The sequence below is a fragment of the Triticum urartu genome, chromosome 1 (genome assembly GCF_003073215.2).
Source record: "Triticum urartu cultivar G1812 chromosome 1, Tu2.1, whole genome shotgun sequence".
Classification (NCBI taxonomy): domain Eukaryota; kingdom Viridiplantae; phylum Streptophyta; class Magnoliopsida; order Poales; family Poaceae; genus Triticum; species Triticum urartu.
In genome coordinates this window covers 554,500,053-554,523,671 of record NC_053022.1, presented here as the reverse complement: position 1 = coordinate 554,523,671, position 23,619 = coordinate 554,500,053, and the positions used below count along the sequence as shown (strand labels likewise).

General features: G+C 44.8%; 2 protein-coding genes and 2 pseudogenes across 2 annotated transcripts; 2 read left to right on the top strand and 2 right to left on the bottom strand.

Moving 5' to 3' along the window:
* Window positions 1–2,584: 2,584 nt before the first annotated feature.
* On the bottom strand, window positions 2,585–7,669 carry LOC125529409 (ribosomal protein S10, mitochondrial-like). The gene is made up of 4 exons (XM_048693824.1): window positions 7,526–7,669; window positions 7,328–7,422; window positions 3,017–3,446; window positions 2,585–2,883 (listed from the first exon to the last, which is right to left on the bottom strand). Exons 1-3 carry the CDS (start codon window positions 7,527–7,529, stop codon window positions 3,054–3,056), a joined length of 492 nt encoding a protein of 163 aa, XP_048549781.1. The 5' UTR covers window positions 7,530–7,669; the 3' UTR covers window positions 2,585–2,883; window positions 3,017–3,053.
* A 7,142-nt stretch (window positions 7,670–14,811) lies between these two features.
* Window positions 14,812–17,643, top strand: LOC125529398 (annotated as a pseudogene).
* Window position 17,644: 1 nt separating this feature from the next.
* On the top strand, window positions 17,645–21,853 carry LOC125529388 (annotated as a pseudogene).
* A 75-nt stretch (window positions 21,854–21,928) lies between these two features.
* Window positions 21,929–22,963, bottom strand: LOC125539112. The gene is made up of 2 exons (XM_048702480.1): window positions 22,697–22,963; window positions 21,929–22,298 (listed from the first exon to the last, which is right to left on the bottom strand). Exons 1-2 carry the CDS (start codon window positions 22,795–22,797, stop codon window positions 21,998–22,000), a joined length of 402 nt encoding a protein of 133 aa, XP_048558437.1. The 5' UTR covers window positions 22,798–22,963; the 3' UTR covers window positions 21,929–21,997.
* Window positions 22,964–23,619: the final 656 nt, after the last annotated feature.

Below are 23,619 nucleotides of genomic sequence, written 5' to 3'. Positions count from 1 at the left end.
TCAACACCTCATAGGTCGCTTATGATGAGATCATCAATATGGAAGGATAGGATGAAGATATGGACCCTTGGACGACAATGTCGTTGTTGTTGTAAAATGTGGTGATGGTGTTTCAATTGAAATAGGCAAGGGCAGTCGGCCACAAGGAGTTAAAAGAGCCTGGACGAAATGAACCGAGCCTTCTGTCCGTGCAGTCTACAACTTGACAAGGTTAAACACAAGATGTTTTTTTTCTGAATAGTATCTATAGCAGCATCTTACATTTGTTAATCCAATCATCCTTACCTTTTAATTTCCCAATATTACACGAAAAGCAAAAGGAAGCTCATGGAGTTTTTTTTTTTTTTGAGGAAAGGGAGAGCTTCATTCATATCAATAAGTCTGGAATACAATCAGAAGCAATTACATCTTTCGAAGCTTGTGGCACATCAGCTAATAGAAAGAAATCCCCATTCACTCTAGCATAGGCAGCAAGCTCATGTGCGGCCACATTGCTCTCTCTATGGACTTTGGAAACAGAACACGCTCCAAACTCCTTGATCATATCCTTAGAATTCTCATAACAAGCCCACCAGCTGGCCCTGCTAACATTACTATCATTCACAGCGGTCACAACAGCGTTGCAATCCGTCTCCATCTGCACTTTGTTCAAATTCAGTTTATGAGCCTGGTTAAGGCCGAAAGAAAGGGCCTGGACTTCGGCTTCCTCTGCATCCGAGCACCCATGAAAACGGCAACCAGCTGAGAAGACAATGTCACCAAAACAGTCCTTGCCAACCGCTCCCAGCACAGCCAAACCCGTGTCAGCAATGAAAGAAGCGTCGACATTGATCTTTATGTGATCTGCGGGCGGCTTAGTCCAGCCAAGCACCTCAGCATGGGGAGGCAGGCTAGAAGACTGCAAATTACCTCCATGCAACTTTTGCTTCCCCTTCACATCGTTGACAACCGGATTTGGGCTGGATAGGCACTCCCAATAATTCCTCAAGAAAATCACAGAATCTCGTATAGTAGCTTCATCTCTCCGGTGCCAAGCCCTCTAAAGAACTAGCATAAGTTTTTCCCTCATGTCACCATGGCAAATACTCAAGCTTTGCAAAAGCCAATCCGGGGAGAAGGGCATGATTGATTTGTCTTCAGGCAGTTTCCAAATTTTACTCATTTCCTCTTGGAGTTGATGCAACCACGGTCCGAGTGGCAAGCTAGAAAGCAACATGCTTTGACATTACTGTTCCTTATAAGCATGACTTTTGTTGATATGGTAGTTTTGCATTAACTCTGTAATCTTTATTTGTATGTCATCAGCTCTCTGACTATGTTTAAATGAGAGCAGTTTACATCAATAGGATATGGGCACCAAATATTAAGAAGAAAATGGGCATGGCAGAATAGTTATGGTTGGTTGCCTTGTAATATATACTCCCTCTGTCCCATAATATAAGAACGTTTTTGGCACTACACTAGTGTCAGAAACGTTCTTATATTATGGGACGGAGGGAGTATCTTTCATGTTCCCTCAGTAGAGCGCACTTGGGTAGTTATTAATTTGTTTTGATGTTTTGGGTGCTATCCTTGTTGCTTCACTGCTAAAGTATAATTATTGCCTTGGCCAATAGAAGAAGATAATGACTTGTGGAGGGTACTTTTTAATAGGTCACTGCAAACTAGAATACGACTGATATCTACAAAACATAAAAAGTGTTGAACACCAGATTTCCCTTTCTTGATAATGGCAGGAGTCTGTGGAAGAAGTCTTGGACTGCGGCGAAGAGATTTATTATCTAGCGTCACATGTTGGTTCAAAGAGATCTTGTGTTGTGGTATGTATAAGTATGCCATTTTTATCCCTCCTAAGCTCAGCCTGAAGATTAAACCTGTACGGGATCGTCGTTGCAGGACCGGCGATGGCGGCGGTGTGGCGTCGTTCCTCTGTTGAGAGCATCACAGGTAAAGACTTGGCTTGGGTGTTGTTTGTGGTTCTCCGATGCTTGCCGCTGTTCGAGCTGGTCTTCATGGGAGCTATCACGCAGCCGCCGGCGTATCCAAGACGATGGCTTTCACGGTCCGACCGAGTCCTGCTATCCACTCCGTCTCCTCTTAGGCATCAAGGGTGGGTAGTGTGTTGGCAAGGAGTTTCCGGTTAGAGTTGTTGCTTCGAGAAGGCCAGCATTTGTTGTGACGCGGCTAGATGATTGGTCTAGGACAGGCATTTTGTGTTGTGTTTGTAATTGTCACGATGGAGTGTGGATTTCGAGCTACACTTCTTGTTCGCAACAAGTTGTAGTTTCTTGTACAATTTTCTACAATATTTCTGCCTTTTATAAAAAAAGAATGCTTGTTGATCAAGAAAGAAAAGCGAGTCACACTACTTAGTTTCTTGTACAATATTTCTACAATATTTCTGCCTTTTATAAAAAAAGAATGCTTGTTGATCAAGAAAGAAAAGCGAGTCACACTGCCTTAATCAGGTATAAGCATAATCACCAGCTGACGAGCATCTAATACTGCTCATCTGCACTCTAGCTACATTAGATACTCTATAGATAGTTTTATATCGGTTATAATGAAGCATCACACCATAATCTCAATAGTAAGTGAATCGATTGTCACCCACATAACATAATCAGATTAGATGGCACTAGTATATCGCAAAAAAAGAAGACAGACAGACATCGTCTATTATCACCATCTTCTTTCGAAATACATAGATGGTTACCAAAAAAGCAACAGCCTCAGATAGGTCACATGCAGCCTTAGTTACATAGAATATATAGTACTTATATGCTAGATCAAACCAATGCCAGAAATTAAGATCCACACAAGTTGGATGGATAGCTTGTGTGTGGCCTGATGCAGCTCTAGTACAAGACAAGAAAGTAGTACCTACAAGACAAGAAAGCAGCCAGGAAGCAAAAACCAATTAATCCATCAGCGACCAACCCAGTATGGTTTATTTTTAAATAAGGGGAGAATTCAGTTGCCCAAAAGAAGCATTTTGTTGTTATATTGTTATTACCTCCTTTTTATTCTATGCCTGAACCCTGTTTTGGATGTCAAAGCAGGCCACCACCTTTGCTGCAGCCAAACTTTTTACCCAAGCGTGTCTTGAAATTAATAACGACTTCGTACTGAGCCCCCAATATACGAAGCCGTTTCAACCAGAAGAACTTCTTGGCCAGTTCATGTGTCTCCGCTGTTTTCTCCACAAACACTTTCTTCACATGCGTTGAGAATTGCTCCCTGGATTTCTTATCAATATGAGGTGATCGCAGCACGGTGTATAAGGACCGCGATTCAGGCAACCCAACCTTATGCATGTACGGCGCAAGCTCCTTCAGATTGTTCTTCTGGTTATTGAAAGATTTCATAATTATGCGTATCTTGGCAGGTGACTTGTGGGTCCTCGGGTACACATCTTCCTTGGTCTCCTCAATAGGCTTGCCAAGCTACAACAATTAACAAACTTGACATTATAAATTGCAACAAAAGGGGTAGCAAATGTCTAGATCTGTAGCCTTCTTCTAATATCATCTCCTTCGACAAGATATATGAATAGACGTGCAGTGAACTAACAAAAGTCATGAAAAAATCTGGAAAATTTTGTACACACATTTCTAGTATTGCTTTACCTATTTTTCAGAACTCGTTTTAACATACAAGATACAACATTTTGTTGCGGAGAAAGTTTACATACAATCAATGTAGGAGTAATAAAAAAGAGAAATTCCGGACCGAGCTAATTAGTGGATTGCATGAAGATTGCACTATAGGCCTATCACATAGTACAGAACATCTCCATCATATTACCCTAACTTTGTGTTTGGATGTCTGTATTGGGGACCTCTGTATTGTATTAGTTTCAATTCCATTTCAGCTAGGGAACCATAATGAACATGAATACAAATTCAGTTGGTTGGATGTTAACTGAATTGGCTCACGAAATTCTACCGAGGTTTCAATATGGAATCATGTTTGGATGTCAAACTATGGAATTGCAGAGCAACATTAGTATATGCATCAAAACAAAAGTTGTATAATGTGTGATTACAATTGGATGATTATATAGAAACAAAAAAATTAATCAAATATTCTAGAATGGTGGAGGAAGAAGGGAGTCGTGTTAATGCAGGAAGAACGGGAGCCGAGGAGGACCAAGAAGAAGGGGAGCCGTGTCTCAGCTGAGGAGGCCCGAGGGAGGAGACGGGCTATGGTGGTGGGTCACCGCAGTGCCAGGGACGAAGGGAAGGGCTGGCGCCGGAGGGGACCGCAGCCATTAGAGGTCAGATTGGATCTAACCGCGGCGAGCATGGCCGGAGACAACGGGAAGGGGCGCCGGAGAAGAGGAAGGATCAGTGGCGGAGGAAAAATGGAACGGGAGGGTCTCGACCTGCGGGGCTCCGCCGTCTGCCTAGGTGCCGCCGTCCTCTTTCTCGTGGTGGAGGGACGAAAGAGAGACTGGAAATGATTAACGAATTAAACAGAGAGAACCAAAAGGATTCAATAGAAATCAATAGGGTATTAATTTCATAGGTGAGGAAATTGACATTAGCAAAGTAGATTAGAGCTAAATCAAGCAGAGTAGAGCCGTTTTCTTCTAGATCAAAATTGACATTAGCAAAGAAACGAATAAATTCCTTTACATTGACTGCCATTGCTCTGCCCCAAACAAAACAATTTAGGTCACGATCAGATATCTAGCAAAGCAAACCTCCATGAGAATTAGGGCAATTCTAATGAGGGAGCCTAGCCTAGGTTCTGAACTGGTTTCCCTTGTAAGCTAGCCCTACTCATATGGAAATCCGAATGGCGATGAATCCAATCTAATACGTACTGCAGTTCAGTTCTTCCGTGCAACATCTGATTCGAGTTTGGCTATTAGCTGAGTAATATCCGGAATTAAAGAGTCCATTCGAGGTAAAAACACGTACCGTGGAGTTGGTGTTGTTGGATCTGGGCCGGCTGCTGTTGCTAAAAAAGCGAGAGACCGCCGTTGTCGCAGTAGCAGGAGGTGCTGGCCGTCGGAGGAGCGGGAGGCCAGCGACGGGGTTGCCGCATCCAGCACTGTCCAAGAAGCGCGAGACCGCGGCATCAGGTGGAGACGACGACCGGCGGAGCGCCAGGCCGGCGGCGTACAGGAGCATCGCCAAAGAGCAGCTCTCCCGAACCGTACTGTCACTTTCTTTGGATGAAGAGAGATCGGCCGATTCGAGCTTGGGTGTGCTACATGTTTTGAGCTTCTTAGTGGTGGGCTTATTGACTTGCTCATGTTAGGCCTTTGCCACAGAGTAGAAGAGGCATGGGACGATAAAGGATGGGTCTGGGACGACGACGGTGGTCGTGACGGAGACAGACCACGAGGAACTCAATAGGGTCCGCCAGAGAGAGCACACGGTCACCGGAGAGAGCACACATTCCACTTCAAAGCACGGTGACCGTGTTCTCTCTTCGGCGGACCCTATTGAGTTCCTCGCAGTTTGTCTCCGACACGACCACATCGTTGCCGTCGTCGTCCCAGACCCATCCTTCACCGTCTCAGGCTTTTTCTACTCTGTGGCAAAGACCTAACAGGAGCAAGTCTTAAGAAGCACAAAACATGTAGCACACCCAAGCCCGAATCGGCCGATCTCTCTCCATCCAAGTGACTGTAGGGTTCAGGAGAGCTGATCTTTGGCGATGGCTATGCTCCGGTACGCCGCCAGCCTCGCACTCCGACAATCGGCGTCTCCACCTGATGCAGCGGTCTCGCGCTTCTTGGACAGTGTTGGATGCGGCAACCCCGCCGCTGGCCTCCCGCTCCTCCGACGGCCAGCACCTCCTACTGCTGCTGCGACAGCGGTGGCCTCTCGCTTTTCAGCAACGGCAGCCGGCCTGGATCCAACAACACCAACTCCACGGTACGTGCTTTTACCTCGAATTAACTCTTTAATTCCGCATCAAGATACTACTCCGCTATTAGCCAGCTCGAATCAGATGCTACACTGAAGAACTGAACTGCAGTACGTATTAGATTGGATTCATCGCCATTCGGATTTCCATATGAGTAGGGCTAGCTTACAAGGGAAACCAGTTCAACACCTAGGCTAGGCTCCCTCATTAGAATTGCCCTAATTCTCCGAGAGGTTTGCTTTGCTAGAGATCTGATCGCGACCTACATTGTTTTGTTTTGTTTGGGGCAGAGCAATGGCAGTCAATCTAAATGAATTTATTCGTTCATTTGCTAATGTCAAATTTGATCTAGAAGAAAACGGGTCTACTCTGCTTGATTTAGCTTCTAACAATACTTCCCGAACTATGAAATTAATACCCTATTGGTTTCATTGAATCCTTTTGGGTCTCTCTGTTTAATTCATTAATCATTTCCAGCCTCTCTTTCGTCCCATCGTCCCTCCACCATGAGAAAGAGGACGGCGGCACCCAGGCAGATCGAAGACGGCGGCGCCCAGGCAAAACGAAGATGGCGGAGCCCTGCAGGCCAAGACCCTCCCGTTCCGTTTTTCCTCCGATGTTGATCCTTCCTCTTCTCCGGCTCCCCTTCCGTTGTCTCCGGTCATGCTCGCCGCGGTCAGATCCAATCTGACCTCTAATGACTGCGGCTGCAGTCCCCTCCGGCGCCAGCCCTTCCCTTCGTCCCTGGCACTGCGGTGACCCACCTCTGGCGCCAGCTATGCACCAATGCTTAATGGACAATAACATTTTACCAAATGGTAGCATCTAATACTACCAATCGAACCCTCAATCTAATGTATGAACCCAAGGAACTAGCTGTGTATATGTCCAATGAAAATGCTTCAGTGTGCAAGGCTCGCATAGAAACAGAAACAGGCATTCAAGAATGAAACAAGGCAAGAATTTAGACATGAATGATGCAATTAACTATGTCCACAGTACATAAGTTTCAGATAGTATAAACTGAATGGGATGGTCCAAATTACTAGTCAGAAACAACGGGGCAATGAACACAAGCGGTTAAAGCTTGTAAAATTGGTAGATAACCCAAGAGACACCCAGATGGTGTCTCCTCGCGCGTGTATTTTATAAACATTTGTTCGTGGCATCATGACTGGCGTAAGCTCAGATCTGTTCCAAAAGACCAACTGTAGTTTATTGCAGAAAAATGGCATAGAAATTAACTTGCATCAACTAAAACTAAACCTAGCATCGACGGGGCAGAAAAGACGCATTTTCCCCGCACAAGGAACAACCAGAAATACAGACAAAGAAAACTAGTCGGCCTAGGCCAGCAATCACAGACATAGATGCACCCAGCCATGGCATCGCACAAGGAACACAAGAGAGGATCGGATCTGGAGTAAGAGGGAAAGCGAACCTGCTTGGCCTGGGAGCCGAGAGCCCTGCGCTGCACGAACCTCATCACGTCCGACTGCTTCCTCCTGCATAGCTCCGACACCAACTTGTACGCGCCTGCCACCACGAATCCATCAAAACGAGCGCGCAATAATACGTGCGACAAGGCAAACGGACCAGGTTGCGGGAGGAAGAGGAGCTGGTAGACGGAGGGGCTCACCCATAGCTGCGGCGGCGGCTGCGAAGGCACAGTGCGGAGGCGGCGGGGAGAGGGAGCGTGGAGCCTTAGGGCTTGGAGAGAGAGTGGACCAAATGGGCCGGCACAGCGAGGCCCCTATTAAGCGTGCCTGCTATGGCCCACGGCAGCCCGTTTATAAACGGGACGGGCCGTGCCGTGCCGACACGCATGCAGCAGCTCCAGGTCCTCCGACACGCATGCAGCCTCAGACCACTCGCGCTCTCAACCGTCGTCGTATATCGCGTTCTGGGCGTTTTTCTTCGGATTTTATTTATTTATTTATTTGTTCGCACGCGTTTTTGGTTTTTTAAATGTTTTGTTTTTCAGGGTTTTCGACTTTTTGTTTTTCACCAGTCTTTCTTAACTTTTTATTGAAAAAATGCGTGAAAAACACTTTTTTCGTGATGGCATGGTTTTGCTTTCGAGAGAGGTACGGTTTTGCTTCCGTGAGAAGCACGGTCGTCTCTCTCGAAAACGAAAAAACATGTTTTCTCTTTTTTTTTGTCAGAGGCACGGTTTTGCTTTCGCGAGAGGCATGGCCGTGTCTCTCGGAAACGAAAAAATGTGTTTTTTTATTTATTTTCTTTGTCGGAGGCACGGTTTTGGTTTCGCGAGAAGCATGGTTGTGCCTCTTCAAAACAAAAAAACGTATTTTTTTTGTGAGAGGCATGATTTTGCTTCTGCGAGAGACACGGTTGTGCCTCCCAAAAACTAAAAAAAACATATTTTCTTTTTTTTTCCTTCCATGAGATTTTCCTTCCGCGAAAGGCACGGTTTTAGTTTCGACGTGCCTCACGAAAAACTTCCGGAGAGAGGGAAAAACATGCTCCCGTTTTGGTTTTTCGTTCGTTTTTTTCATTAATTTTTTTTCATCAAAATCTATCAACCTGAGATCTAGTTTCGAAGATCTCGACGCGAGGAATCCAAGGATGAAAATGGTTCGAGATTTTGACGCACGGTTTAAGAGATAAAACATTTTGTATAAACGGATCTACGAAAAAAGAAAAAACTCACAGCTAGGAAGTTGGGAGTCATCTTTACCAGGAGTACTTCTCAATTAGTGATTTCGTCCTGGTCCAGGCCCAGCACATTAGTTAAAGGCAGTGGGCCTATGGCCCATTTATCCCTTATGGAGCACACGATTTGGGGCCCATTTCGGCTGTCTTGGCCTATATAAAATTAATTCTAGTGTTCTTCTCAAAAAATATAAAAAAATAATTCTAGAAAGAAATGTGTCGCGTTGTGCCGGCACGCGGGCCTGACCATGCGGCCCTGACACGGCCTCGAGCGTGCCGCATGAGGTATGCCCTGTTTAACGATGTGTCGGCGGGCCCATGATGTGTCGGGTACGTGAGCTAATGGGCCGAAACGTTAGGTATTGCCCAGGTGGCCATGTCTGCTCTCAGGTGTCCCTAAACCGGCAAACCCTATTTGGCGCTGCAGGCGACCATTAACGTGTATTTTGCAAACTGGCGCCTGCAGCGCCCCGCACTGGGCCCGCCCATTCGAGTATTTTCCTCTTTTTTTCGAAAACACCAAAAAGTGCTCGCGCAGCAGGGTTCGGCCCCTCAACCTCTCTGATCCAACCGCTACGCACTAACCACCTCGCCATCACCACACTGGTGCACTAAAAGTTCGTTTCTCTTCTTATATTCCCTTTTCTGTTCGGTTTATACTTTTTTCTTTTTTGTTTTCTTTAATGCACCATTTTATAAATTTCGTGAACCTTTTTCTAAATTTATGAAGTTTTTTATAAATTCGTGAAGTTTTTTTCAAATTGGATGAACTTTTTCTGAAATTCGATGAACTTTTCTCAATTTCGATGCACTTTTTTCCATTTCGGTGAACTTTTTTCAAATACGGTGAACTTTTCTCAAATTCGATGAACTTTTCTCAATTTTGATGACTATATTCAATTTCGGTGAAAAAAAATTCAAATTCACTTTTTTCAAATACGGTGAACTTGTTTTTCATATTCGATGAAGTTTTTTCAAATTTGATGAACTTTTTTTAAAATTTGATGAACTTTTTTTAAAATTCGATGAAGTTTTTTCAAATTCACAATCTTTTTGTATTTTTGCGAGCTTTTGTTTTGAATTCATGGTTTATGTGAATGCGTTTTCACGTTTATGTTTTCTTTATTCAAATAGTATAATTTATAGTGGGTATATAATAGTATATGTTTAATGTTTATACTGAAGGAAAGGTCAAAGAGGTGCTGTTTTACTAAAGCTAACAAGTAACTGGCGGTGGTGCAGTGGTTAGCTAGTGTTCAATCACGTGGTCGTTGTGAGTTCGATTCCCAGTTCTCCCTGAATGAACCCTAAATTCAAAAAATAGAAAACTAAATCTGAAATTTTGTGACATCAAATATGCTCAAACTTTGTAGGTGCTTGCCAAATTTCATGCTGAAAAAATGTTTGAGGAGGAGCTCTACACAATAAAAAGATTTCACTGCTCAAAGTATTGAGCACTTTTGAGCATTGATTTTTGTTTCTCACGTGTAGAGCTCGTTGGATGATATTTTTCGACGAAAATTTGCAAGCACCTAAAACATTTGAGCATATGACTCCATGTCGGCAGGAAACCACCTGAAGAAGCAGGAGGGACTAAACTTGTCTGGTTTCAATTAGGGACTAAGATTTGCTAGTTTTGAAGTTAAGGAACCATTTGTATATTTTGAAAAAGTCAAGGATTGAAAAATATAATTTTTCCCCTTAATATATAGTAATGTATCATCTTTTTCTTAAAGAGAATTTAACCATTATATAGCGAGCATGAAAAACAAACATCGATGGCACTATCTTACTCTGGTCTTACTGTCATTTGTTACTTCTAGTAAACCACTTGAATCGGCGCCTCATTTCTCATGATCCACAAGGGATAGATGCCACCGGTAACTGGTTCCATAGGGGAACATTTTGTGCTCATGTAATCATTGTCCCACTCACACCCTATTAAATGTGTTTCCTTGGAACTTAGTGAATTATCTGATTCAAGCTCCACCCTGGCATCAGCATTTGGTTGTTCAAATGAAGCATGTTGTCAGCTAATAGAACCATGCAAATGTGATGTACTGTCAGCTATAGCTGGTTTTATATCAACTGAACTCCCTCCGTCCCAGAATATAAGACGTTTTTAGAAAGCGTCTTACATTATGAGACGGTGGGAGTAGCATATTGTGGCACCACCCGATCGGCACATATTGTAGACCCCAGAATACTGAGTATTCTATTGATCTTATTAATTAAAAATCTCGTAAGAATTCATGACCGTGTGTGCAATCGTTGCCTTCCGACAAAGAACTGCTACCGTTGTTTCTCCAACGTAAGAATTCTCCGAGTCAATTACCTGGAGTACTGCAATTGGCTGTATCGATCGATGCAAAGGCATGGGGTTATTCTAATTTTTGAAAGAAAAAAAATCCTTATTCCCTTATTATGTAGGGCACTTCTTTCTTTTCAAAACATTTGAAGTTCAAAGTTTGTTCAAAGTCAAACTTCATCAAGTTTAATAAGATTATAGAAAGTTTTACTAATACCCACATCATCAAGTATATATATACATTGTGAGTTTGCGACGAATCTAATAAAACTAATTTGGTGTAATAGATTTTAATACACTTTTCTATAAACCTAATCGAACTTAAAGAAGTTCGACTTAGGTCAAACCTAGAACTTCAGATATTTTGAAACTAAGGGAATATGTTATTGTTCATTTGTCAAGGGTTATGTAAGTGTATCTAGTGCCCCTTTAATGTTTTGGACGATCAATAATAAAAAGAGTTAAAGGGCTAATGTGTTTGTGAGTGTACACAGGTGGAGGTGTATCTACTGCCCCTTTGATGTTTTGGACGATTAATATAAAAACAGTTAAAATGGCTTATGTGTTTGTGAGTATACACAGATGGAAGTCCCTCTGGTTCAACCGAAGAATTATTACCCCTAAAATTTGTGTGAAATAATTAAAGAATCCAGAATACCTGTTGAGGAATATGAAGCCGTGGTGTAGACTTTTGTTTAACAGACCCATTTGGTCACGTGGCAAACCGTACTACTAAGGGGATACAATTGAAAGCCAACATTGAAGTCTTCGTGCACATACTCAATCGAACCTCATTCTTCTTGGAAATCTCATTCTTGGCAAGCTATTCAGGAAGTGTTTCGATTAGAGGGTAGTAATGTAAACAGTGAGGGAATTAGATCACGCTGGTAACGAAACATAATAGATAAATCTTTGTTATGTTTGGTTGATGCCCGTAAAGTAATCAGAGTTATGGTGTCTTCTCCAAGGTCGTCGCGGACGGTGGCTGCAAAGGAAGGAGAGCACACAAAGGACGGGAAGGAGAGTAGACAAGGGAGGACGACGGAGGACTAATGACAGAAGAAGGAGGATGGATGAGGGAGGGAGCCTCAACCTTGCAGCGAACGGTCCAGCCGGCGATGAGGGCGAGCTAGGGCGGCGTGAAAGGGGTCTCGACCAGGAGAAGGCATGGGTTCGGTTACTGGTCGACCATCAGAGATGGGAGGAGGTGGCTCAGAGGGGGTCAGAGAGGTGGCTCAGAGGGCTTGAAGGGGATCGAGGTGGCGCCAACACTGGTAGAGGAGTAGGAGATCTGGGAGAAGGAGGTGCATGCGGTAACACAACCTTTACCCAGGGAGGTGTGTGTGTGTGGATGATATCGTTCGAAAGCTGGGCTGGAAGCGTTCACGGAGGCAGCCCATTACGGCCTACACACACCTTCACGAAAGCAGCCCATTACGGCCTACACACACGAAACACGCGTAACGTTTTGGGTTTACACTGTAAACAGGTTATGAGGATTATTATTTTTCCGAAACAAACACCTCCTTAGCCTCAATGTCTTCGGGACATCAATGTTAAATTCTTAGTCAAGGAGTTGGATAATTTGTTCCGAAACTCAGTAAAATGCGCTGAGTTAAAAATCCGATCGATACTCACATGTCGTGTTGGCGTTGAACCTGTAAAATGAATACTCTCGCCACATCACCTCCTATATTTCTTCGGTTTCGCAACAGCACCCCTTTCTGACTAGACTTGAGACTAAGAGAAATGTATGTATTGTCAACTCAGGAGCTAAACTGGAAATGAGTCTTGGTTTTTTCTTTTTTTCTATATACCGCAAAGCAAATGAGGCGGATTTCATACGGACGTCAAGACATCTGAGAGCTTGCAGGCTAGGGCAACAGAATACAACAGCTCAAAGGATTTTATTCTTTAAACTCCAATAAATAATACAATACCACTAGTTACTTTATAGGTTTTGATCAGCTGATAAGAGAAATCAACAATAAAAATACAAACTCCTTGGAGCTCGATGCGTCGGTCCAACAACAAACCCAACGGAGTACAAGTTTTGCAACTCATGATGCTCACCAAGCATCCCAACCCTCCTTCCACTCACAATCTATTGTTCTTCATCAGCTCCACAAATTCACCAAACGCTGCAACGCCAAAAGAGTTAAAACAGTGAAGTCATATCCAAAATCGGATTAATAATGGAACTAATAATTTTCTTCCGAAAAACTGTTTTGCGTGCATGCAGTAGCCAAGAAGTTATACATACCGAAGTCTGAGTCATGGGGCCTGGGGGGGGGGGGGGGGGCCCCGGGGGGGGGGGGGGGGGACTCCGGATGGTACTGGAGAGACATAAGCTTCATCTTGGGGAACACAAGACCAGCACAGCTCTGGTCATTTAGGTTGATGTGTGTTAGTTGTACTCCTTCCGAGAGCGATTCAGGGTCCACAGCATAAATATGGTTTTGCATACCAAATCAAATGTTACATCGATTCATATGTACCAGTAATTCAAAAACGACAAAAAAAGTGGCATTCTTGTCCATAAGCTAATGAAACAACACAAAATGGTACCAACTTATAAGCATAACTTACTATCACTGCTGCTTAAGCACCAGTACAATTGGTGATGAATAATCAAACTAACCTAGGAATCTTCAGAAATATATAACTTGAAGTTCAAAAAAATGTATAAAACTTGCACAGATGACCTTATGTTGAAAGTAAGGCTTTCATAGTCCCTAGACCAAAACCGAAGCAAATAGGTTCATGTACTTTGGTAAGTAAGACTTACCAAAGTTACGCATACCTGACTATCACTACAATTTGGCAAAATATACAAGTAATAAACAAGGCAAGTAAACTAACTGAAAAGATAAGCAAAATGTGCGGGGTAAACTGACAATCTGTGCTTGTAAACTGACAATGATAGTTTCGACTAGGACTCCTATTCTTGTAATTCTTGCCGGTGTAGTGTGATCATTTTCTCAAGCATTTGGGATTCCATCAAAGTTGCCACCAAACCAGACGACGCCCTCTCTTTCACCAGCTCCGCCCACCCAACAACTAGTGAGTCATGCATTCTTGCGAGTGTAGTGTGATCCTTTGCCTTGGCTGCTGCTCCTCCCGTTGCTGTTCCTCCACAAGTAATAACTAAACTGTACCATGAATCATCTCCTGTAACCTTGTTACCTGTATGATTTTTGGCCCAGTTTTCCTCATAAACGGGATCAACTTGTTTAGATTTTTGATCGGGTTTCCTTTATAAACTGGATCAGCCAAAGCTTAAAGGAGGACTCTTAGCTTTGGCAGCTTTTTGAGTAATATATTTAGGTACGTACATATCCTCTCGCCCCGGTGACCGTTCAAAGAAAAAAAAACTATACCATAAAGAACGGCTACCCTCCGATGCTACCCTCCTTTTGAGAGCGCCCCCCCCCCCCCTACATCATTCCGAAATATGTCATCATCACGGCCCACCACACCTCATTGCCTAGAAAAACTTGTACGGGGTTTTGCCTCGGCCAACTCAACAGTTATCAATGAGATATTTTAGCGGGTGCACCCATACTACTTTTCATTAATTTTTCCGCACATAAAAATAACAACTAAACAACAATTATTTCATTTGATATAATATGAATTTCTATGATACACAAACAGTTACAATAAAAATGAATAGCAAATGACATGAATGCCCAAAAATCAAATTACTAAAAAAACAAGATAATGCACTTGATTAGCAACCCGTAAAAAAATGCATTTGATTAGCAATGTGAGTGAGAAAAGGAGGTAGGTGTGTGTGTGAGTGGCACGTACGTGTTGTGCCCCCCCCCCCCCCCCCCCCCCCCCCCCCCCCCCCCCCCCCCCCCCCCCGCGTCATTTCAGTTTCCCTCCCTACAGTAGTCTAGTCGTAGTGGAGGAGTGCACAGCCCTACTGCATTGCGGGTGCGTTGCGTTCTCGCTCAGCTGGAACAAAAGACCAGCAGCTGGGCCTCCACTTTCCCCATCCATTCTTCCCTTTCTTGTTTCCGTGTCCGTCCTCTCCTCGCTCGCTTTTCATCTTTTTTCTTTCTTGTGATCTATCTATCGACTTCTTCTTCTTCTTCTTCTTCTTCTTCTTCTTCTTCTTCTTTCTTGTACAAATCCAACTGATTGAGTCAGTGAATATGTGGTGGGGGATCTTCAACCTCGCCATGGTTTGCGTTTGCACGATTGGGATGCTGCCTCTGGCTGCACCCACCATCCACCACGGTAATTTATTCTATCATGTTCTGCATCTTCTTCTTCTTCCGACTTACTGTAGATTCCTGTATCTGTATGCGTACATACATCTCAATTATTTTTTATGTTCTCGTTTTCTTCTTCTTCTTACGTACACAAGGAGGAGGAGGAGGAGGAGGGAACCCGGCGAACGACCTGGTGGCGATGGTGAACGGCGACCGGGCATCGGCCAAGTTGCCCACCCTCCGCAACAGCAAGGGCCTCGGCTGCATGGCGCTGCAGTACATCTCCCGATGCAGCGACAAGAGCGGGTGCGCTGACGGCGGCACGCTCGCCCCGCCCTGCCGTCCGCCGGAGACCGACATCACCGAGGTCTACGCCGCCAACTGCGGGGTCGAGCTCCCCACCGTCGGCGCCATCTCAGGCCGCATCCTCGGATGCGGCTTGCACGCGGGCGTTTACGACTTCGAGATAACCAACGCCACGGTGTTCCGCGGCAAGGACCAGACGCTGCCACGCTTGTGGGCGCCGGCGTGGACGGAGGATTCTGGTGCCTCCTCCTCACCAGCGGCAGCCCCAACTCCAGCTTCCTGCTGGAGGACGCCGGCAGGGGTAGCGCGCAGACACACGGCTGCTTCAGCGACCCGGACACCCTCTCCTGCAACGCCTCCGCCGCCCAAACCAGGCGAGTCACCGCCGGATCCTCTGCCTTGGCTCCGCTTCTTCCCCTGCTGCTATTCCTCCTCTAATCTAGTGGAGTAATAGAGCTCTGTCCCAACAGAATTATTAAGCTAGCAGAGACATATACTACTACAACTCCTACTCTTGTACTCCCTCCGTTCACTAAAATGTTTTAGATATTTTAATATAAACTACACGCGGACTGAAATGAGTAAAAACATCTTATAATAATAGTGAATGGAGGGAGTACTGCACAAAGAGTGAGTCATGCATTCTTGCCAGTGTAGGGTGATCCTTTGCCTTGGCTGCTGCTGTTCCTCCACTAGTAATAACTAAATTGTACTATCAGAATTACTGTGGGCATTAAGCTTGCAGTGGCAGAGAGGGACAGATACTACTACTCCTGCAATTTTGCTACTCAACCAGCCAGTCATGTCATGCATTCATTTCCACTTGATATTTTCAAAACATTTGGGATTCATCTTTCCCCTCAAATTTTAAAATTAGAACTGCAAATTTAATCCATACTTTCAAACAAATAATTAGTACTAAGTAATAGGAGTAAAATTTACAGTTTAGCAAGCTACTACCTCTGTAAACAAATAATGTAAGATGTTTTATTATGTCACTACTTGTAACGCCCCGGCCACAGCCACCGGTTCCTGGCCGTTACGTCTGTAGGGATCTAGACTGACCCCACAGATCAACACTAGTCTTTCCTACATATTTTCTCTTCAGTTGTGTGCATCTGGGACCAACTTTTTGTTTGGTCACTCATACTAGAATTGCTCTAACCTAAACACGCTTAATTTTGAAGTTCTTTCTAAACGGGCTCCCGGGAAAAAAGGAATTCTTTGTTGATATGAGTAGGCTATCGTTCCTATTAAGTTAGGCTCTCACATACACGCCCACTCAAAGGAATCGACGTGCTTGTCGGCCCACAGGAACCTTCCCACCGGTTCCCGGCAGTAACGCCTTGAGGGATCTAGACTAGCCCCACAGACCAACACTAGTCTTTCCTACACACTTTGTCCTCACTCGTGTGTACCCGGGACAAATTTTTTCGGTCGGTCAGCCATCCTAGAATTGCTCCAAGCCAAGCACGCTTAACATTAAAGTTTTTCAAATGGGCTCCCGCAAAAGAAGGAATTCCTTGTTGATATGAGTAGCCTATCATTCCTATTAAGCTAGACTCTCACACTACTTTAGTGACCTAAAACGTCTTCTATTTATTTACAAAGGGAGTATATTGGAGTAGGATTGAAAAAACCATTTTCATCATCTATAAAATACTACTGCTATGTATATGTAGAACACTACAAACCAAGTTCATATCAGGTGGATCCGAAAATTAAGACAAGGCAGGCTACGTAGCTTACTTATAATTGCAATCGCAGGTAAAATAAACACCCTGCCGATTTAGTTACCCGCAAATCCCTAACCCAAAGGTGACGACGACGGAGAGCGAGTCGGAGTGGGAGATGGCGGCCGCGAAGGCTAACCGTAACCCAAAGATGTCGGCGCCCAAGAAGAGCAAAGAGGAGGGGGGCTGCTCGACCCCGATCCTTCAGGTCTTTTGAGCACTTAAATCTTGACCCTAATTTCTAAGTTTATAAGACTATTAGCTTTACGCTCCAATCACCTTTTGATCTCTTAAATGCTGACCCTAATTTCTAAGTTTACAAGACTATTAGCTTTATGCTCCAATCATCTTTTGATCACTTAAATTTTGACCCTAATTTCTAAGTTTGATGTTTTTTTAAAAAATACGTGAATAATCTTTTGATTCCACGAACAATATTTTGAAAATTTAATGTCAGGAACTTATTTTTTTCGAATTATTCAAACATTTTTTGTGAAATATGTGACATTTTTTATTGTCATGAGAAAAATGTATGCTTTTAAAAAATGCACAAACACTTTTTTTAAAGCGTGAACACCTTACAAAATTAATTAATTGAACATTTTTAAAGTTTCATGGTTTTTTAGAATTGTATAGAAAACCTTTTTTTCTTTAGGATCGGTAAAAACTTAAATAGTTTAACACTTTTATAAAATTATGTAAACAGATTTATTACAACATCTGAACACTTTTAAATATATTTTTTAGATGAACACTTTTAAATATTTATTTAATAAGAAAATCAAATAGATAAAGTTGGGCCAGCCCAGCACGAAGCATCAAATCCTCAACAACAAAAAAACAAGCATCCCGCCAATTTAATTAGTCACCCAGACTTGTCCCCAAACCCCTAACCCTAACCCGAAGATGGCGGCAGCGGAGGCTAACCCTAACCCGAAGAGGGCGGCCCCGCTCCCTCAGGTCTTCCCCGGCAAGGATTTCGTCGACATTCCCTTGAATGCCGACGAGAAGGGCCCTGCCTGGTCGCTGCTCGTCGGCGTCATGAGGGGCGCCCTACGCTTCCACCGTCTCCGCGTGGCGAGATCGGGGCGGATCTCCGGCCGGAGCAACGAGGTGCTGGAGATCTTTCACGACCTCAAAAGCTCGCACGGGTGCAGCAGCTTGAGGGCCGACGCCGCCCTGGCTCCAGACGGCCGCTCCCTCTGCGTCGTGCAGCAGGAGGAGAACGAGCCAACCCACGCCCTGCAGCTGCAGCTGGAAGCCGACGAGGAGGAGCTGCGGGCCGAAGCGCCCCTCCCTCCGCTGGCCTGGAGCACGCATGGCCGCTGCATGCCGTCTCCGCGGACGGCCACATATGGGCCGTGTCCGCGGGCCGCTGCTCCGTCTCCAGTTTCCACCTGGTGGTGCAACGCCTCGTCATCCACGAGGAGGAAGAGGGCGTAGCCGGAGGACGCTGGGAGCAGGTCGGCAGCCCCTTCATCCACCATTGCAAATTCGACCTCTCCTTCCCCATCTGGGGTGGCAGCTTCCTCCAGGGCTACGCGGTGCTCCCCGGCCACGGCCGGGATGGGGGCACCATGATTCTCATCTCCCTCCAGAATAGCCTCTTCTTCACCTTCGATTGCTCGGCCCCAGACTCCGGCTGTGGACCAAGGTAATCCACACCTCAGACGAGTGCTACCTCCCTATCAATGGCCGCGGCCTGTACGCACAAGAAAGCAATGCCATCTACATGCTGTGGAACAACGTGGTCTACGAATACAAGCTCGCACCGGCAGATGAAGAGCGAAGGCTCAAGCTGCATCTGCCTGCGAGGATTGACTCCGTTTGTCCTTTCATTGTAATGCAAGGAGATGGCTTCCTCGCCCATCTGGGCTCGGGGCTCATGTGCTCTGTCTGGATCAGCCTCGATCTCTCATGCGGGTGTGACCACCTACATGCCTTTGTCACCACCTTCCACATTGCTCCCCTGCCCTGGGATGTCAAGGTCCTGCACTCCACCTTCCGCCGGCTCGACATGTTGCCCATGAAACACATCCATGAATTTCAATTATGCTTTGTGCAGTAAGTTTTTCTCTCCACTAATCCATGTGTTCATTTTGGTCATCTTGCTTACAAATTAATCTTTTAATTTATCCACTAATCAACCACTTAGAGAGTATATGGATGACAAGGTGCTGCTGCCTCAACTCCATGAAGAGCAAGTGCTTGATGATCCTTGCAGGTCTAGACATTACTTTGGTTCCAAGTTTCTTTGTGCCTTCCAAGCTTCTTAATTAGTGCATGACATATTTTGCTTCTTTCATCCAGGCATTTTCTCCCACCAAGTCCTCCTAGGTACGTGAAGCCACCACGTATCCATATTGACAAGGATCACTTGTTTATTATCTGCCAAGGTGGTTCACAATCATTTATCTATAAAACCAGTCTGGATGAGATTCCAGGGTTAGAATTCGAAAAGCACCTCCTCTCAAACCACATTACATTGTACATGGAGATGATCATGGGCACAGGCATTTTTTCGGAGTAGCTCAAAACTATGTGCTGTCTCATTCCTAAAAGATGGCATGGATGTGATTAATCTTGACACCACATGTCACGCTATGGATATCCTTGCACGCCGGCCTGTTTCTGTTGACGATCCTTTTGTTATGGTTATCCAAGTTGGTCGAGCGACTTTTGCTCTTACTGAGACTCTCCAAGTTTACTCTAAGGCCCACCATGTTTCTCCTCCTGGATCCACCTCATGGGTGCGCTGCCACACAGACCAGTCTAATGTTCTTGACAGGAAGGTCAAGCTCTCGGGATATGTTGTACTGGGTGATGATTCCTTTATAGTCTGTGATAGTATCACATGTTCTTGTCTTCGGTTTGACGTCGGTGCCAAGAAGTGGCATGTTGTCATGCCTTGGACTATATGGGGAGAATACCTGCCAAGGGCTATGCTTAGAAACCGCCTTTCAAACGGCGCATGTGTATTTGTGGATGGTTTTATCTACACATGCTCAAATCGTGGGCTTGCTGCTTATGAACTACTCTCTGAAAATCATATTGTGTACCTCAAAGACCCAATCTTTTTGCCATTCTCATGGGAGAGTAAACAGTGGGAGAGCGAAAGAATTTGTTTGGATTATGCTGGCAAAGAGGTCGACTCTGGTACCATATTGTTTTGGGTGGTGCAAGGTGAATCTCTCTCCCTCTCTCTCTCAATTATGCATGGTGATCAGTTTATGAAAGATGTCATCACCTCTAATGTTCTTGTATATACAGGCGTGCCATTTCAATATAGACCCCCCAAGAATCAGCTATGGATCACCGCCGTCCAGGTTGAGACTGAGAAAACACCCAGTAAGAGCATGAAACCCGTGGAAATTAAACATCTTCTTTGTGCCGCACCTCTCATTGATCAAGTGGAAGGAATTGATCAGGAGGAAGTAATCAGAACCACATGCTTTGGGGTCTCTTTCTGATTGGTACATTTGTTGATTCTAGCCATATTTCTTACTAGACTAGATTCCACATAGATAGCGATGCTGCAAGCCGGCAACTCAGTGCAAGGATCTGTATGAAGGATTGAACTTAGGAGTGCTAGATACAGTGCTTGAAGTGAGTGAGCGAGAAATTTCCAACAGAGTACAGTGCGCGCGAGGATGGAACTTCTGAACTAAGAAGTGAGACGGATTCTGAAGTACAGGTGAGAAATCCTCCTCGTCGAGTCGACGGGTTGGTTGAATCAGTGAGTCGTGCAATGGAGTATATGTTTCATCGGAGAAATGCGACGACCCCCTGTTGGCAAGGTTTTGGTTACCGGTCGAAATTTCGAGATTTCCCGTGGTTACCGCGTATTTCCGTGCCCCTCGGTAAATCCACGTACCAAGCAAAAAATACCAGTTTTTTGAATTTTTTGAATTTAAACACTCGATTTGTAGTAAAGTACGTAGGATCTAATTAATGTCATGAGAGTTGGTTCTGGCATGTTGGTAGCAACTTAGTTCCTGTTTTAAGAGGTCTTTGGTTCAAATATTCGTTCATTAACTTATTTGAATTCAAAATTCAACTATAAATTTCGTTCAAAATATTCTCGGTATTTATCGGTATTTCTCGGTAACCGTGGTAACCGCGTTTACCAGTCCCCCTCGGTAAAAATGCCTCATTCGGTAACCAAAACCTTGCCTGTTGGCAGCTGGGTGCGATGGTATGAGCTACCTAATAATTTTGTATGCTGATTTGTTGAATAGGACGCTTGATGGAGGGCCTGAACAAAGCTAAGTGCATGAATAGGAAGAGGGGCGACCAGTACACGCAGGGTCCGAGGTTGGACAAGTTCAAGGAGATGCCGGTGAAGAAGGCTGAAGAGCAGAGAGTGGAGTTTGACGGCGCCAAGGGCGAGTGGAAGTTCAGGGTGAAGCACTTCAGCTCCTACGGGTTTGGTGAAGCTGAAGCCGACCTGGCTGCCGATTCCTTGTAGATTTATCGATAGGTGCCTGGTCGGTTGTGATGCTTTCTCTGAATGATGCTATGAGCTCCTTCCCATGTTTTTCTCTGTACATATCTTTTCTTCTTGCAGAATGCACAAAAATTACATTCTGGCACCAATCTAGCACGTGCGTGGATGGATAAATGAACGGACATCTGTGCAAATCTGGTCTATAGATTTTATTTTTGAACTTTGGCCGATAGATAATCTTGTTGCTGTCCTGAATGGAATGCATCCTTTTGGTGATCATATTGTTTGATTAGTAGAGTTATCTTAATGCCTGCGGCCTCTATATGGTTTTCCTAATATATTTTTTGTTTGCGTAATGTAATGTATTGAATTTGTTGTTTTAATACAGTATGTGTTTAGCGCGCTGAGGAGCTATGCCTGATTAACACTCTAGCAGAGCAGACAGGGTCACACCTTTGGAGACCTCTCTCGTGGGATTTGCCAATAAGGTTTCGACAAGGAGGACGGAGAGCAGCTTTCCCTCGGTTGTGTCCAGGGAAGTGAAAGCAGGAAACGCCTTGAGCTGCAGTTGATCCCATCCCACCGGTGCCTGAACCAGAGGAGCAGAACAACCCTGGACAGCTGCTGAAGGTGCAGCAACTGTAGCTTCACCTTCTGATGTTCTTGGCTTGCTCCGAGAAGAGGCGCACTGTGCTATATATGACATGTCGCCTGGGTGATTCCTGCGATAATACTAAGCAAGCATTGGAGTTGGCACATAGAATAGAAGTAGAGATGAGCAAACGCTTCAGTTTGCATGTCAGCGCTCGACGATGTTTGATGTTCTAATCATGACTAAAGTAGAAATCATCTTCGGTACAGCCATCTAAGGAAGTCTAGCACATAGATTTGGCACGATTTCTTTTTAACGAGAGTCATCTTCAGCTCATATACAGTGCACAGTTAAGGAACGCACACCAGCGCATGGACTGGCACGAGCAATTCCGCGAACAGGTTGTGGGCATGCGCCGAAAGGGCGCCGCTGCTTCCCTTCCAAAGAGCCCATGGAAAAGGCACCAAAACAAAATCACTGCGGTGCAAGGAAGGCGAGCCGCCGAGGAGACGGTGGTGAGGAGGTTACCGTGTGTAGAGAGCGAGGGGCGCGCGCGGGGAGCAGCTGCTGGCCGGAGGAGGAGGTATGCGGCTCAGTGGCGGAGCCAAGGGAGGGCCAGCGAAGGCCATGGTCACCCCCGTGCTTCGGCCTCAAGTACCCTGCCCTGCCCTTCCTGCTCTCGAACACATGGCGAGGAGCCGCCATTACCAGTTGCGAGCTCATCGTTGCCTTTTTTTCAGTTGAGCGAGCTCATCATTGCCAGGAGGAGGAAGAAGACATCCTGGGCCTGGGCTTTGAGCTGTTCCAAATGGGTAAGTACCAGTCCACTGGGCCAGACTGAAAGCCTCAAGTACTCTTATAAAAAGAAAAGTTTCCAAAGTGGCATGCTGGTTTTTGTTTTCTTCCACCTGATGAAGCTTATTGTGCATCCAACTTAATTAGTCTTCCACACATTTGATTTCTACTTTTTCCATACATTGTTTTAAAAAAAATCATCACTGTTTCGCACAAAGTGTCCTACTGGTAAGCTTGGTGGCCGGTTTTCGTCGTTTCTTCCAGTGCTTTGAGCCTTTTGACGCACAAAAGCAACAAATGGTTTTGGAATGAATGTAAAAATTGATGTATGAACTATTCGAGTAAAAACAAATTCTTCCAACTTTGCACTACAGGAAACATAAAAATAAAACAGGAAATTTTTTGAACTACTCAAAGTACTTTTCCCATGTTGTAATACAGAGAGTCATCTCTAGAAGAAAAAAAAGCAGACTAGAACAAATGATGTGTTTCTCAAACCTTTGTTGAATAACTAATAATACGGTTGTGTGCATCGCTCAATGCAGATGCGGGGCTTGCTCCCCTTTTTTTTTAAAAAAACTAATGCTCATGCCTAAACATTTTTCTAGTGGAGTTTTGCACCTATTCATTTGGAAAAGTAGTGGTTGCACCCACTT